Source organism: Nomascus leucogenys, chromosome 1a (assembly GCF_006542625.1).
Source record: "Nomascus leucogenys isolate Asia chromosome 1a, Asia_NLE_v1, whole genome shotgun sequence".
NCBI classification, from domain to species: Eukaryota; Metazoa; Chordata; class Mammalia; order Primates; family Hylobatidae; genus Nomascus; species Nomascus leucogenys.
This window is the reverse complement of record NC_044381.1, coordinates 68,785,729-68,809,247: the sequence shown is the minus strand read 5'-3', so window position 1 is coordinate 68,809,247 and position 23,519 is coordinate 68,785,729. Positions and strand designations below refer to the sequence as shown.

The 23,519-nt window shown below is 37.0% G+C and overlaps 2 protein-coding genes and 1 pseudogene across 4 annotated transcripts in view; 2 read left to right on the top strand and 1 right to left on the bottom strand.

Annotated features, from left to right (window-relative positions):
* The window catches only part of NID2 (nidogen 2), a 63,354-nt gene extending 59,073 nt beyond the window's left edge, over positions 1-4,281 (top strand). Inside the window, exons 19-22 of one of the 2 annotated variants that reach the window (XM_030810535.1) lie at positions 1,067-1,224; positions 2,437-2,560; positions 3,244-3,356; positions 3,597-4,281. In XM_030810535.1, coding sequence (XP_030666395.1) covers positions 1,067-1,224; positions 2,437-2,560; positions 3,244-3,356; positions 3,597-3,607 — 406 coding nt within the window. In that variant the 3' untranslated portion in view covers positions 3,608-4,281. Of the gene's footprint in view, positions 1-1,066; positions 1,225-2,436; positions 2,561-3,243 lie in introns of both variants that reach the window. The other variant, XM_030810524.1, reaches the window with a different exon arrangement.
* Positions 4,282-4,386: 105 nt separating this feature from the next.
* Positions 4,387-19,471, bottom strand: RTRAF (RNA transcription, translation and transport factor). The gene is made up of 8 exons (XM_003267691.3): positions 19,221-19,471; positions 17,487-17,611; positions 15,189-15,288; positions 10,443-10,529; positions 9,230-9,318; positions 7,152-7,220; positions 4,840-4,888; positions 4,387-4,722 (listed from the first exon to the last, which is right to left on the bottom strand). Exons 1-8 carry the CDS (start codon positions 19,279-19,281, stop codon positions 4,568-4,570), a joined length of 735 nt encoding a protein of 244 aa, XP_003267739.1. The 5' UTR covers positions 19,282-19,471; the 3' UTR covers positions 4,387-4,567.
* A 2,178-nt stretch (positions 19,472-21,649) lies between these two features.
* LOC100580282 lies at positions 21,650-22,089 on the top strand (annotated as a pseudogene). The gene has a single exon (XR_001115185.2). The product of XR_001115185.2 is annotated as a cytochrome b-c1 complex subunit 10 pseudogene (transcript).
* Positions 22,090-23,519: the final 1,430 nt, after the last annotated feature.

Here is a 23,519-nt window from a genome sequence, read left to right as displayed (position 1 = left end):
TTATAAAATAGTATTTTATAAAAAGTGCTTTCAACATTATTTCTGCTCTAACTATAAACCTGTTTGTTTCCTTATAACCTATTTCCACTTAATAGGACCATATTATTTCCTAGTTAGTATCTGTTATTTAAAAGGTGGCATTTAAAAGGTAAAGTGCTTAACTTAAAATGTTTCCATCCTTGGGTGCCAGGTACCCCTTCAAGTACCAAATTGTATTTTTGGCAGAAGAAAGAACAGTTTCCCTCTCAAATCCCTGGTCCACATCTCTTCAAGTTCCATAGTTTGTATTGAAGCCATTCCTAACAGCTGTATTAGTTTCTATTCTAAAACCCAAGATCCAATTCAAGATTTCAACAAACAGAGGGTTTTGGGGCAGTTGAGTCAAGGGGTATCTTGGAGGCAGGGATTCTGATAGTAACTTAGTAATGACTTCTTCCACATAGTTACAATAATCAGAAAACCTTGTGATACAGGTACAAGTGAAATATGGCTGTGTATTAGTTACCTACTGCTGTGTAACAAATTGCCCAAACCCTCAGCAGTGTAAGATAACATTTAGTCTCACAGTTTCTGCGAGTCAGGAATCCAAGTGTGTCTTCACTGAGCTCTTCAGGCATGGAGTCTCTCACAAGGCTGCAATCAGGTAATGGCCAAACTGCAGTGATCACAAGGCTCAGCTTGGGGAAGACACAGCCCAAGCATGCTCACATGGGCTGCAGGCAGGACTAATGTCTCTGGCCAACAGCCCTCAAGGACATCAGTTCCTTGGCACATCTTCCTCTTTATAGGGTAGCTTGCAACATGGCATCCAGCTTCCCTCAAAGGGAGCAAGAGAGAGAGCCCCTAAGGCAGAAACCAGTTTTTTGAGACCTAATATTGGCAGTGATAGCCTATCACTTCTGCTATACTCTACAAACTAGAAGCAAGACACTAATGCAGCCCAAACTCGAGGGGATTGCTTAAGGCTATAATACATGAGGAGATGGAGATCACTGGGGGCTGCTTAGATGCTGCCTACCACAGGCTTCATAGCTATTCTTTTACAATCTTGACTTTTACCTTACAGCAACTTGTACTGGACAGACTGGAATAGAGAAGCTCCTAAAATTGAAACATCATCTTTAGATGGAGAAAACAGAAGAATTCTGATCAATACAGACATTGGATTGCCCAATGGCTTAACTTTTGACCCTTTCTCTAAACTGCTCTGCTGGGCAGATGCAGGTAATACTACTGATGGAATGCACATAGATAACCTCTCATTACAGTGAGTGTGAGCACTAACAGATTTTACTACAAAATCAAATCTCATCACTTAGATCTTTCGGTTTAAACACATTTCTAGCAGTACAGCACATAATCTCCTTTCTTTGGTCTGTAAACTTTTAAGTACTATTAAATGAGTCTTAAAATGAACTTTCTGGGGTTTGGGTGGAGGGAAGGCTATATCAAGCAGTAAGTTTGTACTGCTTGCCTGACCATGAGTGTTTGGCATATTTTTAACAGTTAAAAGAATTAGCCACTGTTGAGTTGACAAACTTAAGTTATTCTTGTGCAGGGAGAGGGTCACTATAACTTACCTATAAACATCTGTTATAATGCTAAGGACATTCTTTGAAAAGTATTGTAGCAGGGTGGCTTTCTTCAGTAATAACATGGGTATTAGCAACCCAAATTTGTTTGCTTTTATCAGTACAACTGAAAAAATGCTGTGTGTCTAGTTCTATACTAAAGAATATGAAAAAGACTGTTCTTGAATTTGTAATCTAATAAAAGGGCCTAATGTACATAGGTCACTTTTATAACCCAGTTGTTTAAAACAAGTTACATTTCCTAAAAGTATTTGAAATTTAAATCAGGGCTCCACGAGAAATGTGAAACTTGGAAATTCTTGAATGGTTTAGCTATTGTAAAAATTTTTAAGACTGATTCCTTTACATTGAAACGTGAGTTGTGTTACCATTTTAGTCGCTTTTTTCCTCCTACCTAGAAAATATTTTATTAATACTAAGGAATTTGGTTAGAAGGTTGCCTCAGTAATTATACACATAGCTTACAAAGGGCAAGTATTTACCCAGATGTTATAATTTATAAGCTAAGGCTTAAAATCACACAAATTATAAAAATAATTACGTTTAATGCCCTACTTTGGCAGAAACTTACCAGATTTCAGTAAATGCAATCCTGTCTTCCAAAAAAGGATTGAAAGTTTGAATCTCTACTAAAAACTGGAATGCTGTCCAAAAACTGGAGACTAGTAATAGGACAGGTAATTTTACAGTTGCTAATCTACGACTGCAATGGAAGTAAAATATCCTATTTCCCTGTTCTATCACTGTGTCACTATCTCACTATGTCACATAGTTCTATCACTATGTCACTATCATTTTTGGCAAAGCAGCTAAAGGACCTCATTTTCCCCCTTTGTTTTAAAAGGAACCAAAAAACTGGAGTGTACACTACCTGATGGAACTGGACGGCGTGTCATTCAAAACAACCTCAAGTACCCCTTCAGCATCGTAAGCTATGCAGATCACTTCTACCACACAGACTGGAGGAGGTGAGCACTACATTCTGGACAAGCCTGAAAAGGCCAACTGTTCCAGAGGACATACCACTTGTTTTACCAAAAGTCAGTATGTGACTTGACTCATTAAGCCCTCTGAGGCTTCTGTTTCATCACCTCCTCATTGGCAGATAAGATGCTTCAAGGATGTTTCTTTTCATCCTTTCATGTTTTTGAAATCATCCTTTTACTTCACCCAGAAATTGAATGGTATTGCTCACATATAGCTTAAAAAGCAGCAAAGCTATTTGATAATTAACTGTCTCAAAAGGGAGCATATTAATCTAAATATGTTCTTTAGGGAGTAAGACTACCCTTGATACCATGAGCTATATTATAGGGCTTAAGTTGGCTTTTGACACTGTGGACATATTGTCTGAGGGACCAAAAAATACTATTTAGACTAGTTCTCAAATGAGGAACTGTGGAACATTAAAGTCTAAGCCCTTTACCCCATGCCCTACAAATCTGATTTGATAGCTCATCATGTGATTCTAACATGCAGCTAGAGATGAGCATGGACTTAGAGCAATGGTCTTCAAACTTCGGTATGGCTTTAGCATCAGCCCTTGGACAGAGAAGGCTGACAGAAATTTTCCTCTATTGCAACTATTTTTTGTAGCTAACTTCTTTAGTAAATGACTCTCCCTGAATTCACTCTTCCTTTATGTTACCAGGGATGGTGTTGTATCAGTAAATAAACACAGTGGCCAGTTTACTGATGAGTATCTCCCAGAACAACGATCTCACCTCTACGGGATAACTGCAGTCTACCCCTACTGCCCAACAGGTAAAAAGTATGCTTTAGGATGCTCCTTTAAATTAGCAGGGTAGAGAGGGGATATATATGGTATTTGATTACCCCTGCTGCCTGTGACACTGCCACCATTGCCTTCTTCCTGCCCTGAGGGCCAGTCTTTACTACCTTAAATCTACCTAGTTTATACACAAAATGCAAAGACTTGCTGTTGCAACTTGGTTACAATATACTCACCCACCACCCTGTCCCACCCCTGCTCTTCTCTCACAGGAAGAAAGTAAGTACAGTAATGTAAACGAAGACTTGGAGTTTACAATCAGAACCTGGACCCTAAAGAACAGTGACTGCAAAGGCAAAGAAAGTAAAAAAGGAATTGGCCATTAGACGTTCCTGAACATACAAGATGAACAATTTTTAGTGCAAAAAGACTTTTGTGAAAAGTTGATACCTCAATCTTTACTACTGTATTTTTAAAAATGAAGGTTGTTATTGCAAGTTTAAAAAGGTAACAGAATTTTAACTGTTGCTTATTAAAGCAACTTCTTGTAAACATTTATCATTACTATTTAAAAGATCAAATTCATTCAACTAAGAATTAGAGTTTAAGACTCTAAACCTGATTTTTGCTATGGATTCTTTCTGGCCAAGAAATTAAAGCACATGTGATCAATATATAAAAATACAATCCTAAACCTTGACAGTTGGAGAAGCCAATGCAGAACTGATGGGAAAGGACCAATTATTTATAGTTTCCCAACAAAAGTTCTAAGATTTTTTACCTCTGCATCAGTGCATTTCTATTTATATCAAAAGGTGCTAAAATGATTCAATTTGCATTTTCTGATCCTGTAGTGCCTCTATAGAAGTACCCACAGAAAGTATCACATTTATAAATACCAAAGATGTAACAATTTTAAAATTTTCTAGATTACTCCAATAAAATGTTTTAAGTTTTCCTATGACTTAATCTATATTGTCTCTAGGACAAAGTTGGGGATTGGCATATATGCTTTAACCACAAAGGAGAAAGGTGATTTATGCAAACATACAGTACATAATAAAAATTCTACTTTCCTAAACTTTATTAAAGAAAAAAAAAAGCAATGGTGGTAGATCTCTAGAACATACCCAATTTTCTGGGCTTCCTCCCCCAAGAATGTGACATTTTGATTTCCAAACATGCCAGAAGTGTATGGTTCCCAACTGTACTAAGTAGGTGAGAAGCTGAAGTCCTCAAGTGTTCATCTTCCAACTTTTCCCAGTCTGTGGTCTGTCTTTGGATCAGCAATAATTGCCTGAACAGCTACTATGGCTTCGTTGATTTTTGTCTGTAGCTCTCTGAGCTCCTCTATGTGCAGCAATCGCAGAATTTGAGCAGCTTCATTAAGAACTGCATCTGTTTTATGAGAAAAGAACACTGCTTCAATACATAATTTTTACATTTAAGGCCATTTATTTCCTCCCAAGTATTCAGTCTGTAAAAAATAGTTTGAATTTAAACAAAATCACTTACCTCCTGTGTCAAAACCAAGAATATGTTTGTCTAAAGCAACAGGTAAGCCCTTTAAAAAAAGACAAAATGAGGGTATTTATGGTTAAGAATAGCATCCTTTTCTCAACTGAAACTGAACAGCACCTAGCTATTCTGGTGTCTTAACTCTTTTAGCTGCATGGGCAAGGGAACTAGGAATTTTGTTTATATTTGCCTTGTGATTAGCAAGTTTTCCCTATTTCAACCAGTTAGGGGGAAAAGTTAACCTTTAAATGTACCAGGAAGTTCTATAGCTCATCCAATCCTTTAGCCCAGGCATACAAAACAATATATCCTTATTGCAGCAGTGCCTTGTCATTACTGCTATGGAAGGCAAGTTGAGCCAGGCTGTTACTGTCTTATTTTGGCGACAGTAAGCAACAGTATAAACAGCAAAAATAGTACCTTATATTCCATTTCTGAGCACATTAATTTGTCTTTACAAATTGTACAACCCTTTCAGCCAGCATGGTGTTTGCCAAGATTATGTATAATTTAACTTTCAAGACTTGACTTGGAAGTTACTTTGAAACAGTCTAGGAAAATGAAAAACTAAACCACTCAGCACCTATGGACGTACTGAAGATGGTGACTATGGTGATGCCAAACTTCACAGTAACAAATTCTAAAATGAGGACAGTCTGCACTTCCTGATTATATAAAATCACTGCCAAGAAAAACACACTACCCGTACTTTCAATGTTACAACCTGTTACTATTCAAATGCTTCAGTCACTGCTCAATTCTTGCCTTATCTAGTAATGTAAATCTACCTAGGCTCTGTCTGCTTTAAAACCGCTAACACATGTAAGTGTGAAGAAACCAATGGGTACGAAAGCACAAGTGAGCAAAATTAAAGAGCAGAATTGTACTGAGTGGCTTTATATATTCATCTAGTACCAGAGGCTCCACTTTTTTTTCCTTTGCCAACAGGCCACCAAGCTACCCCTGAAAACTACCATATGCCTCAAATAGTAGTTATAAATGGTTATAAGTACACTAAACTGTAAGAAATCCACTAAATTGTTATAGGCTGGTATCTTTGGAGATGACACCAAAATTAAAATTTGGAGCATTAAAACTAAATTTTACTTTACAAACAAGAGCAAAGAGATTTGGCTAAGCCTTTACTTACACTGCCTTCCAAAGCATAGTTTTGCTGAATGAATGAATGAATGACTTTATTACACCAGAACAATTTACTGTCTGTTCTATAGTGTGGGTGAAATAAGCTGATCTTTAATCCAACTTCCATATATAATGAGCCAGTAAGAACCTTTAAAAGAAAACAGTGTCTTTCAGAGATACTGCCCTGGCATTAGTAACCTTTTAACACTGCTGGGCCTGCCTAAAGGGGCTGGAGGACAAAAGACATTGGGAGATGGGGGAAGGGAGTAGGGAGGACAAACAACATAGTTGTGCCCAAGGCATTCACTACAACATCATTGCTGCAGGAGGGAGGTGTTATCAGACACTGCTGCTGCTGACCTGAGGACAGTCTCTCCACCGCTGCACAGCCAATGAAACTTTAGGCATACTTGGATTTCTGATATAATCTAAAATTCCATATTTTCTCTTTAAGGGGAAGGTAGTCATGGGATATAGCTTTTCTCAGCCTACAAAGTAGGACTGAAAGATACCATTTCAGTCACCTGTACCTTGAACCTTACACTCCAACAGAACCCCCTGTCCCTTCATTTGGGCAGATTGACAAGCTCATGCAGACATCCACGCATGGACCCTTCTCCCCACCTACCATAAGAGCACAGGCTCTCAAATCAGACTGCCTGAGCTCAATCACTTACCAACTAGGTGACCTTAGCCAAATTACTTTCTCATGTTTTATACCAGGAAATTGAATAAAACAAGAATTTACTCTGAAGAAATAAGAGCAAGAATAGAATTTAGATAGAAAAAGAAAACTAATTTGTAGTGAGGTGTGTTCCTTCTTCTCCAGCATGAGTCAAAATAATCCAGTAAGTTTCATAAGGGTAAATCATTTTAAATAAACTTCAATGGGCCACAAGCGTGATTTGTGGACTGTGGATGAGCTATTTGTGGCTTTTTTAAGGTACAAAGTGAGAGGAACATGAAGTTTGTTTTTCACTCAAAAATGACCCTCTAGCCACTGAATACATTCAATTTGCTTTAGGAAGCACTGAAGTAAGCTATCGTTTCTCTAAGTTGCAGAACGTAGAATGGATATCTTAAACAGGTACATGCAAAGTTTAAAATCATGGCCATACCAGAAGAAATGTTCATTAACAACTTATTTAGGATTTACAGAAACATACCTCTTTTGTTTGATTTGCCTTAGCAACTGCATCCTGTGTCAGGCGCTCCTGAACCAAAATTCGAATTGCCTAAGAAACCCAAAAATATTTTTACTTTTTATAGGCTGTGTACCTGTCATCCTTTCTTCTATGAGCCCAGAGAATAAGGATGCTCATTTTGATGAAGTCAGAATTACCTAAGTTCATTAATAAACTCCCCAATAAATTAAAAATAAAAAACACAAACCACTAATATAATGTAACCTTTCACACTTCTAGTATTTTTATAATGTTGAATGGTGCTTGCAACAATTAAAACCATTTTTTGAATAGGTAATGCACGTGACTGGTAAAAAACAACTTTAAATACAGCAAGATACATGGTAAAATGTAGGTCTCCTTCCTATCCGAGCCTTGCGATCCCCTACAGATTCCTTACCCTCACTAAAACTGCAAAATGACGAGCATGCTTACCACGAATACACATTTTTGACACAAAGGGTAGCAGATCATACATACTGTCTTACACTTTGCTTTTATCACTTCACTCTAGTAAAATATTTTCAAATCTTTCAAAGGACACCGTTGGTGGTTTTAATCACCAAGGCATTTCATTATGGTAGGCATGCATGCAAGTATCCATACACACTTAAAAATCAAATTTAAAAAAATAGAATTTTCATTAGGGAGATGACAATTACAACTCAAAAATAAGTGTGAAAACTTAAACTATAATTTTTAAATAAAAAACCAAATGCTATCTTTGAAAAAGAGAATTCAAGCAATGTTTAACAGTGATTGCAGATGTTATTAAATAGTCTGGTTGCCAAACAGTTAATATACTGATGCTTGTACTTGGCAAACGTACTAAGATGTTTTCCATATTATGTTATTGTTTGAATGCCTCTTAAAATAACTCAAAAGGGACAAATGTGCAGCTAGGACTAGAATTTTATAGCATTTTGTTGTAGTTGATTTATACTTTACCCCCTTGGGTTTTGAAGTCTAACAAAAGCACCCCAAATACGCTATGCATTGTCTGACTCTCCTCTCACTTACTTTATGATTAAAGCTGACATGATCACTAAAGAACAGTTCCAAGACAATTTACGTAAGTGTCGGAATAAAGAACAAGCCTTTGAAATAGCTAAATTTCACTAAAAACATTTTTGTCTTTTGGCATGCAATCTGGATTGAGAAAATCGAAGTTAACATTCAGATTCAGTACAGAAAATCTTAATAACTTAGGAATACAACAGTCTTGTTAAAACTGACATGTAATAATAAAAATCTAAAAAGCATGGTAAGTTATGGCTTAATCTCTTCTGGGTAGAGTGAAATTTATCACAAAGTGGTTTACATGCACAAGGTCTAGTTAAAAGCTTTTAATCTCTTGTAAAATTTCCAAGTCTGGTATCTTAACTACCACTCCCCTGATCCACACCACTGTACTTTCATGATTACTAGGAATAAATCTTCTGAAGTTTATGATTTCTCTCAGAAACAAGGGACCTCTTTCAGATTACTGGGATCCCTGAAGTATAGTTATGAACTGAGTGGCCTATCTAGCATCGGGGACAGAAAGATTCATTTCTCAAAGAGATTTTGGGGTTATATATTTTTGACCAAATTGACCATTACTCATTTGGCATTTTCGACCATGTTAACAAATGCAGACCATGAATCATTAAAAAGACTGACTAAACAGAAAGAAGTAGGGTAATGTGGGAAAAACAATGGACCACAGGGTTACAGTGCTTAAAATCCTGGCTCTGCCATTTTCTGTGTCATCTTAGACATTATCCTCATTGAGTCTCAGTTTCTTCATATCATATATATTTTTAAAAAGATATTAGCAGCTGTCTCTAGGATTGTTGGCAGAATTGAATGAGAACATCTTTGCAAAGGATTTAGCATAGTGCAGGCAGAAAACAGAGACTCCAAATCAGATAAAACCATGAAATCTACTTTATGTCTCATATTCTTCTGTGTATTTTAGGCATTCAACCATAATTTTAATATCAATAGTTAATATTTAGAAAATAAAGAATTTTTCTATGTGCACAGTTTCTGTCAAGAATCAAAAACATGAAGCTGACCTTAAGCATTACCAGGTAATCATCATGACGCTGAATCTGAAGCAGGTTAGCCAAAGCCATCACACCAGCCTTAAAATCAGGATTATTTACTATAAAAGATTAAAAACAAACAAAAACTTACAACTCTGCAAACGTATAATTACAACATATTTGTGAACACACAAAAACATTTTTAACTTCTTGGTAGCAACAAATCTCTTAGTTTTTAAAACTGCTACTCACAAGAGAAAAAACAAAGCCCTGTAGACTATCAACAATTGAATAAATTGGTAAGATAAAATGGTTTTCCTATTACTATATGAGACGGTCCCCAACTTAGGATGGTTAGACTTGTAATTTTTTGACCTTACAATGAGTTCAGTGGGATGTAACCCTAGTGCAAGATGAGGAAAATCTGAACTTACAGTGGTTCCAACTATAATTTTTCAGCTTTACAATGGGTCTTCCGGGGTATTAAATGCATTTTTGACTTACGATATTTTCGACTTTGGGACATGATCTCATCCAAAGTCAAGGAGTATCTGTATTTCATCAGCCAAACTGAATAATCCAATAAATGACTAATTTAACTCACATTATATTTGTCCTGTAACTTTTTCTGCAAGGCTAAATTATACAGCACTTTTAATTAACATTTCTTCCCAAGGCCATTAATTTTAGTACATAGATCCCCTCAATGGAGTTTTCCCAAAACCTTCTCTCTAAGCAGCGGCTCTGGAGTGTCCAAGAGGCTCACTCATTCAAAAGGGTTAACTCCTAAATTATAGGTCACAATGAATTAGCCAGTGAAGAAATATTTTACATATCATAATTTAGGTAATTAGATTCTTCATATTTTTAAAAAGGGAAATTACTAAAAGACATCCGGGACTTAAAATAATGGAAAAATTTACCACTTGTCTCATAGAGTCATTGGATTAAAAGAAATGTATACATTCAAAAAGGCAAACAATGAACCCCATGATTAAATACAAATCAAAACTCCAAATTACTAGAAGCAAATCAAATTAACATTCAGATATTCAAATGCAAGGGGAAGGAGAAAGCACGTTATAAAAACATTATAGAGAATAAAATGTTAACATAAATCCTGTCTGCATGGATCCTTCTAAATTTACTAAAACCAAGTAAACCTGGACTTCATTCTTCAAAGTAAAAAGCATTTAAGAAAACAAAAATGTTGATGTTCAATGTTATGCATTTATATACTCACCATCCAAATTGATCAATGGTTCTGCATTTTTAGTTGCATTGTCAGCAGTTTTTGAATTATCAGGTACTAAATCCTTGTATTTTTCAGCTATAAAAATGGGCAAAAATATAATTTGTAGAACTGCAATTCAAGGTAAAATGATTACTGCTATTTACCAAATTTAACTGAGCCAAAATGATTACAGGTTGAGTATCCCTTACTGGAAATGCCAATAATTTCCAATTTTAAATTTTTTCAGACTGGATTATCTGCATATATAAAATGGGATATTTTGGGGATGGGACTGAAGTCTAAACGCAAAATTCATTTTTATGTTCAACTTATAGCCTGAAGGTAATTTCATACAATATTTTTAATAATTTTGTGCATGAAATAAAGTTTGTGTTAAGTGCTTATGTGTGGAAATTTCTACTTGTGTCCTCATGTCGGTGCTCAAAAAGTTTTGGATTTTGGAGCATTTAGGATTTCAGATTCTCGGATTAGGGATGCTTAACCTGTATAAGCATAAAACAATTCATTCAATCAAGCTTAATTTTTGCTATAGAAAACATAAAAAGACAATGTAACTATCTTTTTGATTAAGCTAAAGCAATTACTGGACTATGTGACACAAATATCTTTTCATTAACATTTCTAAAGGCAATCATTTCAAACATGTAAATTTTAGGAAGGTAAAAATCTGCTTTTACAGCTTCCTCTGAAATCTGGGGTAGAAGAATGGGAGGAGGGTTAAGCATAGGTTACGTAAGATTAAATACAAACTCATTAAAAAGTACGCTTTCCCCCCATCTTCTTTTGAATGCTGTATATAAAATCCAAAAACCTTGCTTTCCCAAAAAAAAAATCAATACATCAAATACACCATCATATACAAACCTCAAACTTATTTCATGGAAAGTCGATATTAAGAATTCCAAAGGTAGATTTTATTATTTTCATTTGAAAAATAATACTAAAAAGGAATTCAAAAATAAAAACACTTAATAATTCACTAAACTTAATGTTCAAAATGGCATCTTAGGCTATAGAGTGCATGTGATCTGTTAACGAAATGAGGAAAAAATAAAAGCATAAAATTTAAGTCAGAGTTAAAAAGGCTTCCACTGGTCAAATCTGGAACAGTATAAACAGCAAAATACGTGATGACAGAAAGGATTATAATCCATTGAGTAAAATAAAAATCCATGTATCTATACTGATTTAAACAAGTAAATTAGAGATGGGAAAACTTACAGGAGAAAGCCAACAAATAAATGTAGAAAAAATGATGAAATTAGAGAAACACCTTTTGTCGATCAACATAATAAATGATTGAGGCAAGAATCATCATATGGTTGCTAAAACTAGTGGGGGAAATTTGAGGCGCAAAAACATAATTGATACGGTCTCAAAGTACCTCCCCACAAGATATATTTATTACAAAGAGGAAAATAGTAACTTTACAGTGGAGAAACCGTAACCTAGTGATCAAAGTAACATAACTAGTAATCGGACATATCACTATCACGTATCTCCTAATATGATGCACTAAAAAGAACACATCACTCCTGTGTTACTCCTAACAAAAGTATAAACCCCAAATCTAATCATGAGGAAACATTATATAAATCCAAACTGAGAGACATTCTACAAAATAAATGTCAGGGTCATGAAGCACAAATAAAGACAGGAACTGTTCCAGATTTTAAGATACTAAGACAAATGTAACAACTAAATGCGGTGCATAATCCAGGACTGCTTTGGGTTATTTTTTTCTGTCGAGAGAAGTGGGGGTTTGGTAAAATGTAAAAAAATAATAGTATATCAAAGATAACTTCCTGATTTTGATCACTGTACTGTGGTTATATTAAGACAAAGTTGTTTTTAGGAAATGCACTTTAAAGTGTTTAAGAGTAAAAAGGAATCATCTACAATTTACTATCAAATGGTTTGGAAAAAAATGATGTGTGTGTCTCTGTGTAGAGGGAAGGATGAAGCAAATGAGGTAAAATGTTACATTTGTAGACTTGAGGTATATGAAAATCTTTGTACTATTTTGTAATTTTTCTATACATCTGAAATTATATATTTAAAAAATTTCAGTTATTAATCATGTTGACAAGCTACCAAAAGGCTTCAAAAAATAGTAGGGCACAAATAATAAAAACTCACAATGGTTTCGGCAAATTTTAAAATAAGTAACTTAAAAGTCAAGGAGGCAACATATCAATGTAAAACCACAAAAGAACATCAGCGCCTCCTACTGATTAGAGATAGTATTATTTGACCAATTTTCAAGTCTGTTTTTGCAATTCTGAATTTTAATAAGCAAAACTTGTTTTCTAGCTTAGATTTTTAATATACTGTTGATACCATTCACCTTCAAGTATATGTTGACTTCCTTTTTCAATATTGAAAAATTTACATTTCACACACAAGCTTCTTTTATTCACTAAAAGAACATGCTATTACTGAGAAATACATGTACTTACAGTCAACTGTAGGTATACATGACCATATGCATCTACCATTGAAGGTTAACGGGTTATAAAAATGGAACAAATAGAATAAAACAAATAAATTGAGATGTAAGAATGTGGGAATAACTGAAAAACACTTTTGATAAGCTACAAATTGGCTCATATACAGTTCCTACCAATCTAGAGCAGGGTAGATAAAAAGACCCTGTCAAAGGCCCTAAAATCAATACTACACTAAAGCCACAAGGCTTATGAATACATGTATTTTCTAAAGAAAGAAAAACAATTTTTTTTTTTGGAAACTAAATGGAAAAGTAAACAAAGTCTCAAATTGAGCTTTCCTTAAGATTTTTGCCATAAGGCTTCTGAAATTTAAGTCTGAGGCATCAGCAAAAAATTGGCTGATGCTCCAAATCAGTGTATGTAAACACTCAACATATATTGCATTTGCCACACAATTACTGAAAGTGATAAGCACCTGTTGTGTGCAAGAAACTATGTCAGGTACTGTGACAGACACAATATTGACCTGTACCCCTCAAGATGTCCATGTCCCGATCCCTGGAACCTGTGTATGTGTTACCTTACGTGGCAAGATTTGCAAATGTGATAAAATTAAGATCTTGAGATAGGGGATTATCCTGGATTAAGCAGGTGGGCTCAGGAGGATCAGAGCCAGAGACAAAGTTATGACAATGGAAGCAGAATCAGATAGAGACTGGAAAATGCTATGCTGCTGACTTGAAGAAGGAAGAAGGGGCCAGAGTCAAGGAATTCAGGCAGCCTCTAGAAGTTAAAAAAGCAAAGAAACAGATTCCCCCCAAGAGCCTCCAAAAGGAACCTGCCTTGCTGACAACTTGACATGAACCCAGTGAGACTAATGTTGGCCTTCTCATTCTAAAATAATAAATTGTGTTTTCAGTCACTGAGTTTGTAGTAATTTGTTGCAGCATCAATTGGAAGCTAAGAGAGGTACCATGTAGGAATCAAAGCTGAATATCAGCTTACGAATTACTGGGACAAATAAGACATAGAAGCAAAATGGAAAGTGGTTAATGACTTAAAAGGTATAGGGTTAAAAGCTATGGAAGTTCAGAGGGAAATTATACTGCTGCTAAGACATAAGACAGCATATGAGATGGATCTTAAAAAGATGGGTAGGATTTAGATGTGTAGATAGAATGAAATGGTATATCAGCCAAGGGAAAAGTGTGAACAAATAAACAGAGAGGGAAATGGGATATAAACAGGAAACAGTATTATTCTAATTTAGCTGGGATGTCAAGATGTGAATACAGGTTGGATATCAGTCGTCATTAACTACCATGCTAAGGAGCTTAAAATTCATTTTATAAAAAATGGGAAATTAGTGTTTATGAATATGTATATTTATTAATATGAATATGTAACCGGAACTGTTCTTTGGAAACAAGGAGTAAGTGACATCCTAAAACAGATTTACGTTTCAGAAAGTTAGCTTGGTTGGCCATGCAGTTAAGAACAGAAGGTGACACTAATGGGAGATATTACAATACTCCTGGCAGAAAGTGACAAGAGCCTGAATTAGGATTATGCCAATGGGAATGAAGATAAAACAAACATGAGAAAAAGTCAGCATAGGCGGGATGAAGGGAAAGGGATAAGCCAAGATATAAAAAAGCTTCCAAAGTAAATAATTAAGAGGACTGTAACTAACTGAAAAACATAAAATGCAGGGGATGCAGATAAGATAATCAAATCTTGCACTTAGATGTTGGCAGGCCTTTCAAAATGAAATGGTCTAATAAGAGAAAACACAAGTCTAAAGAAAAATTGTCTTTACTATAGGTACTAATATTCAGAAGCTTCCAACCACAGAAGTATCTGTGCTAAGACAGTAAACATAAGTAAAATATTCTGGCCTATAGAGTATTAATGTATATTGGCATTAGACATGTTTCAGTCTTTTGAGAAATTACCTGCTGCAACAACACTTCAAAGTCCCATCAATTCTGGGACACTAACAACAATTTAATTTGAAAGGCTAAGGTGCAGACCATATTATCAAAGTAGTGTTACTCTGTGAGAAGACAGTCAATTAGCCTTCTCCAGAGGGCACCATTTCCAAATTCTAAAAGAAATATATAAACACCAATGAAAGACAATAAGAGTGCTTTTAACTTGTGGTAAGAATGAACCAAAGGTAAAATAGTACTAGACAAAACAAACTGCAAAGTTCCCTACATTTTCACACTCCCTTTCCCATCTTTCCTCTCTCTTTAAAATACACATTCCCCACAAAACGTACCATTATCTCCATATTCAAGTCTAACAGCTAAACCAAGAAGCCAGTCAATAGCTTCCTGTCGATCTTGAATCTTGAAAGGACAGTTAACATCTCTGAGATACTGTGAGGGGGAAGAAAAAAAAAACAGTTTCATTATTACCATAAAGTCACAGAAAAAAGAATGGGAGAGTTGAAAGAGACCTTAGTTTGGATCTCTAACAATTTTTTAATAACATTACTACACTTTTGATGCAATTATATAACCCAACAGAAGGGAACATTTAAGTGTATAATCTTAAGAAAAAAAATAGAATACAACAACTTCCTCATTTTATAGATGAGAAAGCTGAGGCCTAGAGATTGACACTTGCCAAGGGTTACACAACTTACACCTGGGACTAAGGTGTAATCTAAGCTTTCTGATTCCTAGTCTCAATATACATAGAGTAATTAACTAAAAAGGATAACTTTAAAAAGGATATACAATAAATCATTATCTAAACTATGGAAATGCCACTGAAAACAGTAGCCATGTAACATACATGTAGGGTGTAACCAAGTAACTTAAATAAATGTCAGAAGCTGTATATTCAAATAAATGTTGCGTATAATAGTATTATATGCAGTGTGTGTGTGTGTGTGTGTGTGTATATATATATTATATATATACACATACATACATACATTTTTTTTTTTTTTTTTTTTTTTTTTTTTTTTTTTTTTTTTTTTTTTGAGACAGTCTTGTTCTGTTGCCCAGGCTGGAGTGCAATGGCACAATCTTGGCTCACTGCAACCTCCGCCTCCTGGGCTCAAACGATTCTCCTGGCTCAGCACCCTGGGCAGCTGAGATTACACACATGCACCACCACACCTGGCTAATTTTGTGTTTTTAGTAGAGATGGGGTTTCACCACGTTGGCCCAGCTGGTCTCGAACCCCTGACCTCAGGTGATCCACCCGTCTTGGCTTCCCAAACTGCTGGGACTATAGGCATGAGCCACCGTGCCCAGCCTAGAACATTTTTTATATTCTCCAAATACCTTTCTACATGTAGAATTCTGTATTGTCTTGTACACATGAAAATAGACCATAAAATGTAATATAAACAAACATAAAATCCTAAAAACATATTTCAAAGTTTTAAGAAGCCCACTGAAAATTTTAAAAATATTTTCTAAGAGCAAAGGAAAAGAATACAGTAGTATTAATAGTAGTAGTATAGAGGCATTGGCAGTAATAAGCTTATCACACTTGCTATGCACCAGGGACTACTGTGAACAGTTACTCATGAAAAACAAAGCCACACTTATGAGATAGGTACCATTGTTACCCTCACTTATTGATGAGAAAATTGAGACACAGAAAGGTTAATAACACTGATGTAATTTATACAATCCCTAATTTATAAAATCACTGATTCTACAGAGAAAGTACCTAATCACATGGCTCTAGCAAATGAAAAACAGCCTTTTTCAAGAAAAATATCTCACTCATCAAATATAACTGATGAAAATGTTTAATGTAAGAAATGACACTGTAAAAGGATTTTTATTCTAATCTGAGAATTTTTTATGCAAAAGTGTTACTAAAACTAAATCAATGGGAAAATGATTCGAGGCACAAAAATATGATATACCAGAGATCATTTAAGGACTATTTCTCTAGCATACAACAAGGGATATCTGTTTACATTAAACATAAGCATAAACACGACAGTCTTAGTTTTCATGCACCTCAATAATGTCTTTTTTTGAGACAAGGTTTCACTCTGTCGCCCAGGCTGGAGCGCCTCAGCCTCCCAATTAGCTGACGCTACAGATGCATGCCAGCACACCCAGACAACTTTCTATCTTCTTGTAGAGACAGGGTTTCACCATGTTGCCCAGGCTGGCGTCAGAACTCCTGGGCTCAAACGATATGCCACCTCAGCCTCCCAAAGTGCTGGCATTATAGGTGTTAGCCACCACATCTGGCCAATGTCTTCTTTTAATATAAGAAATAGCACTGTGTTTAACAAAAATTCTGATTTGGGCCATAAAGGGAAAGCGAAATATTTACATCATTATTTATTTAAGAAACTTCATGTTTCTAGAGAAAACTATTTCTACCTAACACTGAAAGCTTGGTAGGAAGACATAAAATAATTTGCTCTAGAAGCAAAAGACGCATCTAAGAAAAAAGCAAAATCCCTGAAATCCAGCTTTCCTAACACTGATCATTATCATTTTTTTCTTAAAAGAAGAAAGTAATTTTAAGCTCATCTTCATATGATTTTTCAGACAAGCTCTCCGTATTTTTACTTTACTTCCTAATTCATTACCTTTTCAAAGAACTTGGGCCAGTCACTGCTGTGGATGTTTCTTAAATTACCTCTGTCTTCAATCTTGTAGTGTCTGATTTTCTGGTCTTCAAGCCAAACGATGAAGTTTCTAAATTCTGTTTCATCTGCAATAAAAAAATCACATAAATAACTAGAAGCACTACATAAAATACCTCCTTCTCAGGTATATGTTCAGATATATGTTCTTGTGGAATTTTCTTAACCTCAAAATACTAAATTAATTGAACCAAAAGAGGGAGTTGAAAGTACAGATTCTGGAGTTGAAAGTACAGATTAACAATGATCTCCTCAAATCCTGGGTCCAGATACTTACTGGTTGTGTGAACTTGGGATAATCAGCCACATTTTCTGTGCCTCAAATTCTTCAGCTACAAAATGAGGGTGCTAATAGAACTTACCTCATAGAGTTATGAAGATTAAAAGAAGTTGTTTTATTTAAGAAGTTTCTTAAATAAAGTAAATACAGATAAAAACAGTGCCTGGCACGTAGTTTTGCTATTTACGTGTTACATATTAATATTCCAGTTGCTTTGCGGACAGAAAGGGGAAGGAGGGCAAGGTTAAACTTATAGCAAAGTAATAAAGTAAAATATATAACAAAATAATAAGTAAAAGAAATCAAATGACAAAAAAGACACTGTGACTACTGTTGTCATGTGTTAACTGCACATTAAGTGCATACATTGTTTTGTTTAATCCTCCCCATACCTCTTTTGAGGTAGGTAATATCCCATTTTACAGATAAGAACATTGAGACTCAAAGATTCCAATCCAGAACAAAGCTCTATTGTCACTGATACTTTTTTTTTCAAGTAGAAAAACAATAGGTTATAATTTGATATGCTTCTACAGGCGATCAAAAACCACTGTCATCCTGCTTAGAAATTATTTTCAATTTGTGAGTCAAATTCAAGCTTCCATTATAAGGTCTTGAGAATCACACAATGGTCTGAGTATCACAAGTTATACTTGATCACTTTCAAACTTTTCAGTCTATCACAGGCCAAAACTATACAAAGGAAACGAGTAGTGGTGGGCAGTAGTTTAGTTACGGTGAGTAGCAACATTATTACTTTTTAAAATTCTAACGCTGTAAAATCCCAAATACCTTTGTATTCACAATTCAACCTTCCCACTCTTCTGCTATTTTTTTTGCAAGACCACGCAACACAACTAGCCCATTACTACACGTGCTTACCCTCCCACTGTGATCGGTCCTGATTTCATTGTGTACTGTCTCAAACTGCTCAGTGGGTTCTGATTGCTTCCACCCCTCGACCCTTTAGCTCCTGGCAGGCAGTGAGCTAGTCTTCAAGTTACTCAGCACCTTCCTCAGAATCCAGCACCGCGCTGGCCCATAATTAGCAGGTGCTCAAGGTATCGCCTAATTACCCAGGGAACCATGGAGTTTAATAGTGAGTGAGAAAGACGAATGCTCTCCCTTTTATGTACAGAGAAGGTAGTTACATGATGCTTGGAGTTAAGCAAGTGCAGAAAGTAACATGCCGAGACGGGAGTAGGTAAGAGGGCTTTGAAGGCGGGAAAGGGCGGCGAAGAGCCGAGGTGCGTGGCGACCCAGAGGAGAGGGGCCCGGAGGCTGCCGGCGGAAACCAGGCCGCCAAGGGTCCCGACTGGGAGGTGGGGTGCGGGCACTGAGACTGGGACCTCCGCCCAGGTCAGGGACACGCGGCCGGCCCGAGGCCACCGCCTCACCTTTGCAGTTGAAGCCGGCGGGGTTATGGTAGTCGAGAGCCGTCAACTTGCGTCGGAACATGGTCCCCGCTTCTCGCTCTGGTCCCCCGGGCCTCGGCCGGGAGAGAAGAAGCGAGGTGGAGCGGGAGGCGCAGGCACCGGCGACGCGGCGAGGGGGCGGGCTGGCGCTAGGACGCTCCGAAATGACGACGGCCTTCGCCAATCGTGGCTTAAGAGCGGTGGCCGCCGGCAAATGCCCACCAATCGCGGCTCCCGCTGAGGAGGCGGGGCCACGTCGGCGCACGTCGACGCTCAAATAAACTTTATTGTCAGCTTCCTGGTTGTACAACAGGCAGAAAACCACTGGGAAGCCACTTTCCTTTCTTTCTTGCTATAGCATGCAGAGAATAGTATATGTAGGCTTTTGGTATTCGTTGTACCTCCCGTTGGATTACAGAATTACTGTTTAGTGTTTTGAGTGCATTCATTCATTTTATTACTCCTCCTACATAACAGGTGCTCTTCTAACACTGGTAATATAAAGACTACAAAGCAAGGTCCCTATAGTAAGATGCTTTCAGACTACTTGGGAGTGATCCGCAGGTAAACATACAATTGTTAATACGATGCGATCGTTCCAGATATCCTCAGCCAGAGTGAAATCTGAAGCCAAGATCGTCCCTCACTCCCCCTCACCCTAGGTCACAGCATCCAGTAGGTCCCCAATTCCTGCCATTCTGCCTCTCCTAACTCAAATCCCTCACCTCCTTTCGGACCCCACTGATACAGCCACAAATCAGACCCTCATCACTTTTGCTCACTTTTGCTTACTCTAATTATCTGATTGACTTCTTAGGGCCAGTCCTGCCTTCTCCAAACCATTCCCCCACACAGCGATGAGAGAGATTTTTCTAAAGCAAAAACCTGTCCGTAATTTTCCCTGCTTATGTTTTAGTGGTTCCTGGTTACCCCATAGAAATAATCAAAACTCTTTATTGTATTTAAGATCTTTCCTCATCCAGTCTCTACTTGCTTTTCAGACAGTGGAGAGAGAGCAGTGAACAAGACAGACCAGGCCCCTACTTTCATGGAGTTTAAAAGGCTAATGAGGGAAACGATAAACAGATAAGTATAAACTAAGGCTTGAAGATGGTGAGGCATTCACCATGCAGTCAAAAGGGTAACCTATTCTGAGGGAAGAGGATATATAAAGGCAAGAAATGAGCAACAGCATGGCCCAGAGGGACTAGAGCTTTTAGGGGATGGAGGGTGAGAGGGAATGACAGCTGATAAGACTATAGACAAAGGCAGGGGTCTGATTAGGAAAAGCCTCTCATGGCAAGCTAAGGGAAGCTATTGAAATTCTTGGGGGTAAGCCAACTATGTATGTTTCATTTCATTTCATTAATTAAGATTTTAGTTAAACACTTAGGATCTGAGGAGCATACAAATGAGTAAACTACAGTCTCTATTTTCAGGAAATTTAAGTATAATGACAAATATAGATGTGTAAATAAATACTTATAATCTGGAGTTAGAAAGGGTAACTGAATTACAAGAAGTATAAAATGTACTACAAAGAAGTACAGGCCAGGTGCAGAGGGTCATGCCTGTAGTCCCAGCACTTTGGGAGGCTGAGGTGGGAGGATAGTTCAAGCCCAGGAGTTTGAGACCAGCCTAAGCAACATAGTGAGACTTTGTCTCTACTAAAACTAAAAAAAAGAAAGAAAGAAAAATTAGCCTGGCATGCTGGTGCATGCCTGTGGACCCAGCTACTCAGGAGGCTGAGGTGGGAGGATCACTTGAGCCTGCAAGGTTGAGGCTGCAGTGAGCCATGATTGTACCAACCTGGGCAACATGCAAGACCCAATCTCAAAAATAATAATAATAAAAAGAAGTACAGAGGCTAGAATACAGCTTTAGTTTTAAGGGGGCACTGTAAGATAATCTGTATTTTTCAATTAAGGTGCTTATAGAGTGAATCAAGAAAACCAGTTCAAGACTGTCTCATTTCCAACAAAATTTGATCAAACATGTGGTTATAATCTCATATTGTAGTGCATGCTAGTTGTATAATTAATGAAATACTAACCAAAAAATGAAAAAAATGAACCAATCATGGAAGGGAAAATAATAAGTACTTACATACAAATAATAAAAAGGGGGAAAAATACAATTGCAGACCATGAATTTCTTTAAAAAAAATAAGGAAAAACATCTCTTACCATTTGTTTTCTGAAATTGACCTTTCAAGGCAAAAAATGAAGTTATTTGCTCCTGGCCTAGTCTTTCCACTTCAGGGTGCCCATTGTCAGCAACTCAAGACTGTCCCTGGTCATCAGCCCTGGCCACCACCAGGAGTGGGGAGGTTGGAGGAAGATTCAGATGATGCAGAATGCTAAAGGGACCCGTCAGACTTGAGTAGGGGATAAAGGAAACTTTGGAAAAGAAGTATAAAATAAATATTAATGGTTAGCCGGACAGGGTGACCCTGAGGGTGCGACTCCGCCGCGATGGTGACCCGGTTCCTGGGCCCGCGCGACCGGGAGCTGGTCAAGAACTGGATCCCGACGGCCTACACGTGGGGCGCTGTGGGCGCCGTAGGGCTGGTGTGGGCCACCGATTGGCGGCTGATCCTGGACTGGGTACCTTACATCAATGGCAAGTTTAAGAGGATAATTAATTACACAAACCCTTCACAGACCCCTGTGGTGCCTGGTGGCGCCAGCTCCTCCCACCTCAGCACCTGCTGCATCTGGAGCAGCCCAAGCCTCAGGATGGACAAGAGGAAATCCACAGCTCAACTTCAGACTTCTTAAGTTTCTGAAAATGGCTTGGATATTTTAATGCACGTTGCATTAAACGTCACTGAAACCTGCAAAAAAAAAAATAAATAAAATAAATAAATAAATAAATATTAATCCATTTTTTATGTTAAAACCCAGTTATCTTTTTTTTCTCTGAATTTGAAGGAGTTCTTTGACCTATTCTGAATGGAGTGTCCAACAGTAAGTGAATCTTACATAATTCCATTTTTGAAGACCAAGCCCTCTGTATACTTCAAGAAAAGGAAACCAACTTTTTTGTGTGTGTGTTTTCATAAGTACCCAGTGTTTAGCTCCCACTTATAAGTGAGAACCGGTGGTATTTGGTTGTCTGTTCCTGTGTTAATTTGCTTAGGATGATGGCCTCCAGCTGCATCCATATTGCTGCAAATTTGGACATAATATTTGTTTTTATGGCTGCATAGTATTCCATGGGGTATATGTACCGTATTTTCTTTATCCAGTCAGCCTTTGATGGGCATCTAGGTTGATTCCATGTCTTTGCTATTGTGAATAGTGCTGCAATGAACATGAGAATGCATGTGTCTTTTTGGTAGAAGGATCTGGAAATCAACTTTTATTATCAAATGACCTGAACTCCAATCTAACGGTTGATCATAGGTTTGACAGGCCATTAATTCATCTGTTGAATTGTTCAGTAAAGTGTTTAGAGTGTCAATTACATGCCAGGCAATCTTGTAGGCATTTTGGAGGCATCTGAGAACTTAAACACAACAATCCCTGACCTCGGGGAGCTTATCATTGGGTAAGGGAAGACAAACAGTACAATAATAAATACATTATTTACTATTCAGAAGGTTCTAAGTACTATAGGAAAATTATAACAAGGTAAGGGGGGTAAGAAATAGGGGTAGGGATAAAATGGGTGTTGCACTTTTAGACAAGATGGTCAGGTTGGGCCTCATTGAGTCTGTGAAGTGTAAGGAAAGCCTAGAAGGAGGTAAGGAAGTCAGCCACACAAATATCTGGGGAGAGAGATTTCCAGATAGAGTACTCAAAAAAAAAAAAAAAAGCAAGATAAGAATGGTTTTTATATTTGTAAATGGTTGAAAAATCAAAAGAATAATATTTTATGACATGTGAAAGCTACATAAAATTCAAATTTCAGTGTACATAAATAAAGTTGTATTGGAACACAGCCATGCCCATTTGCTAACTGGCTGCTTTGGTGCTTCAAGGGCAGAGTTGAATAAATGCAACATAGACCACATGACTCACAAAACCTAAAATATTTGCAAGGGCATATATGGTTGCAGAAATGTAGAGGTGGCCATTTCAACGGTATGGCCAGGGCAACACATTATCAAGAAAGGCAACCAGTCAGAGGTACAAGTTGCTCTTTGAAGGACAGTTTCACAACTTGTAACAACTTTTAAAGTCTTAGCAGTTTTACTAGAAGCCTTTGTTCAAATTAGTCTTCCGAAAACAGTGAACAGAACAAGTTGGTAATAACTAGGAATAGCCACAAAAGTCT

What these genes read in the sequence shown, in the direction of transcription:
- RTRAF (XM_003267691.3), bottom strand. Translation starts at nt 19,281, where the DNA reads ATGTTCCGACGCAAGTTGACGGCTCTCGACTACCATAACCCCGCCGGC. An exon ending in CGCCGGCTTCAACTGCAAAG is followed by an intron (nt 17,612 to 19,220) that starts GTGAGGCGGTGG and finishes TTTTTATTGCAG; the next exon opens with ATGAAACAGAATTTAGAAAC. An exon ending in TCTTGGTTTTGACACAGGAG is followed by an intron (nt 4,723 to 4,839) that starts GTAAGTGATTTT and finishes CTCATAAAACAG; the next exon opens with ATGCAGTTCTTAATGAAGCT.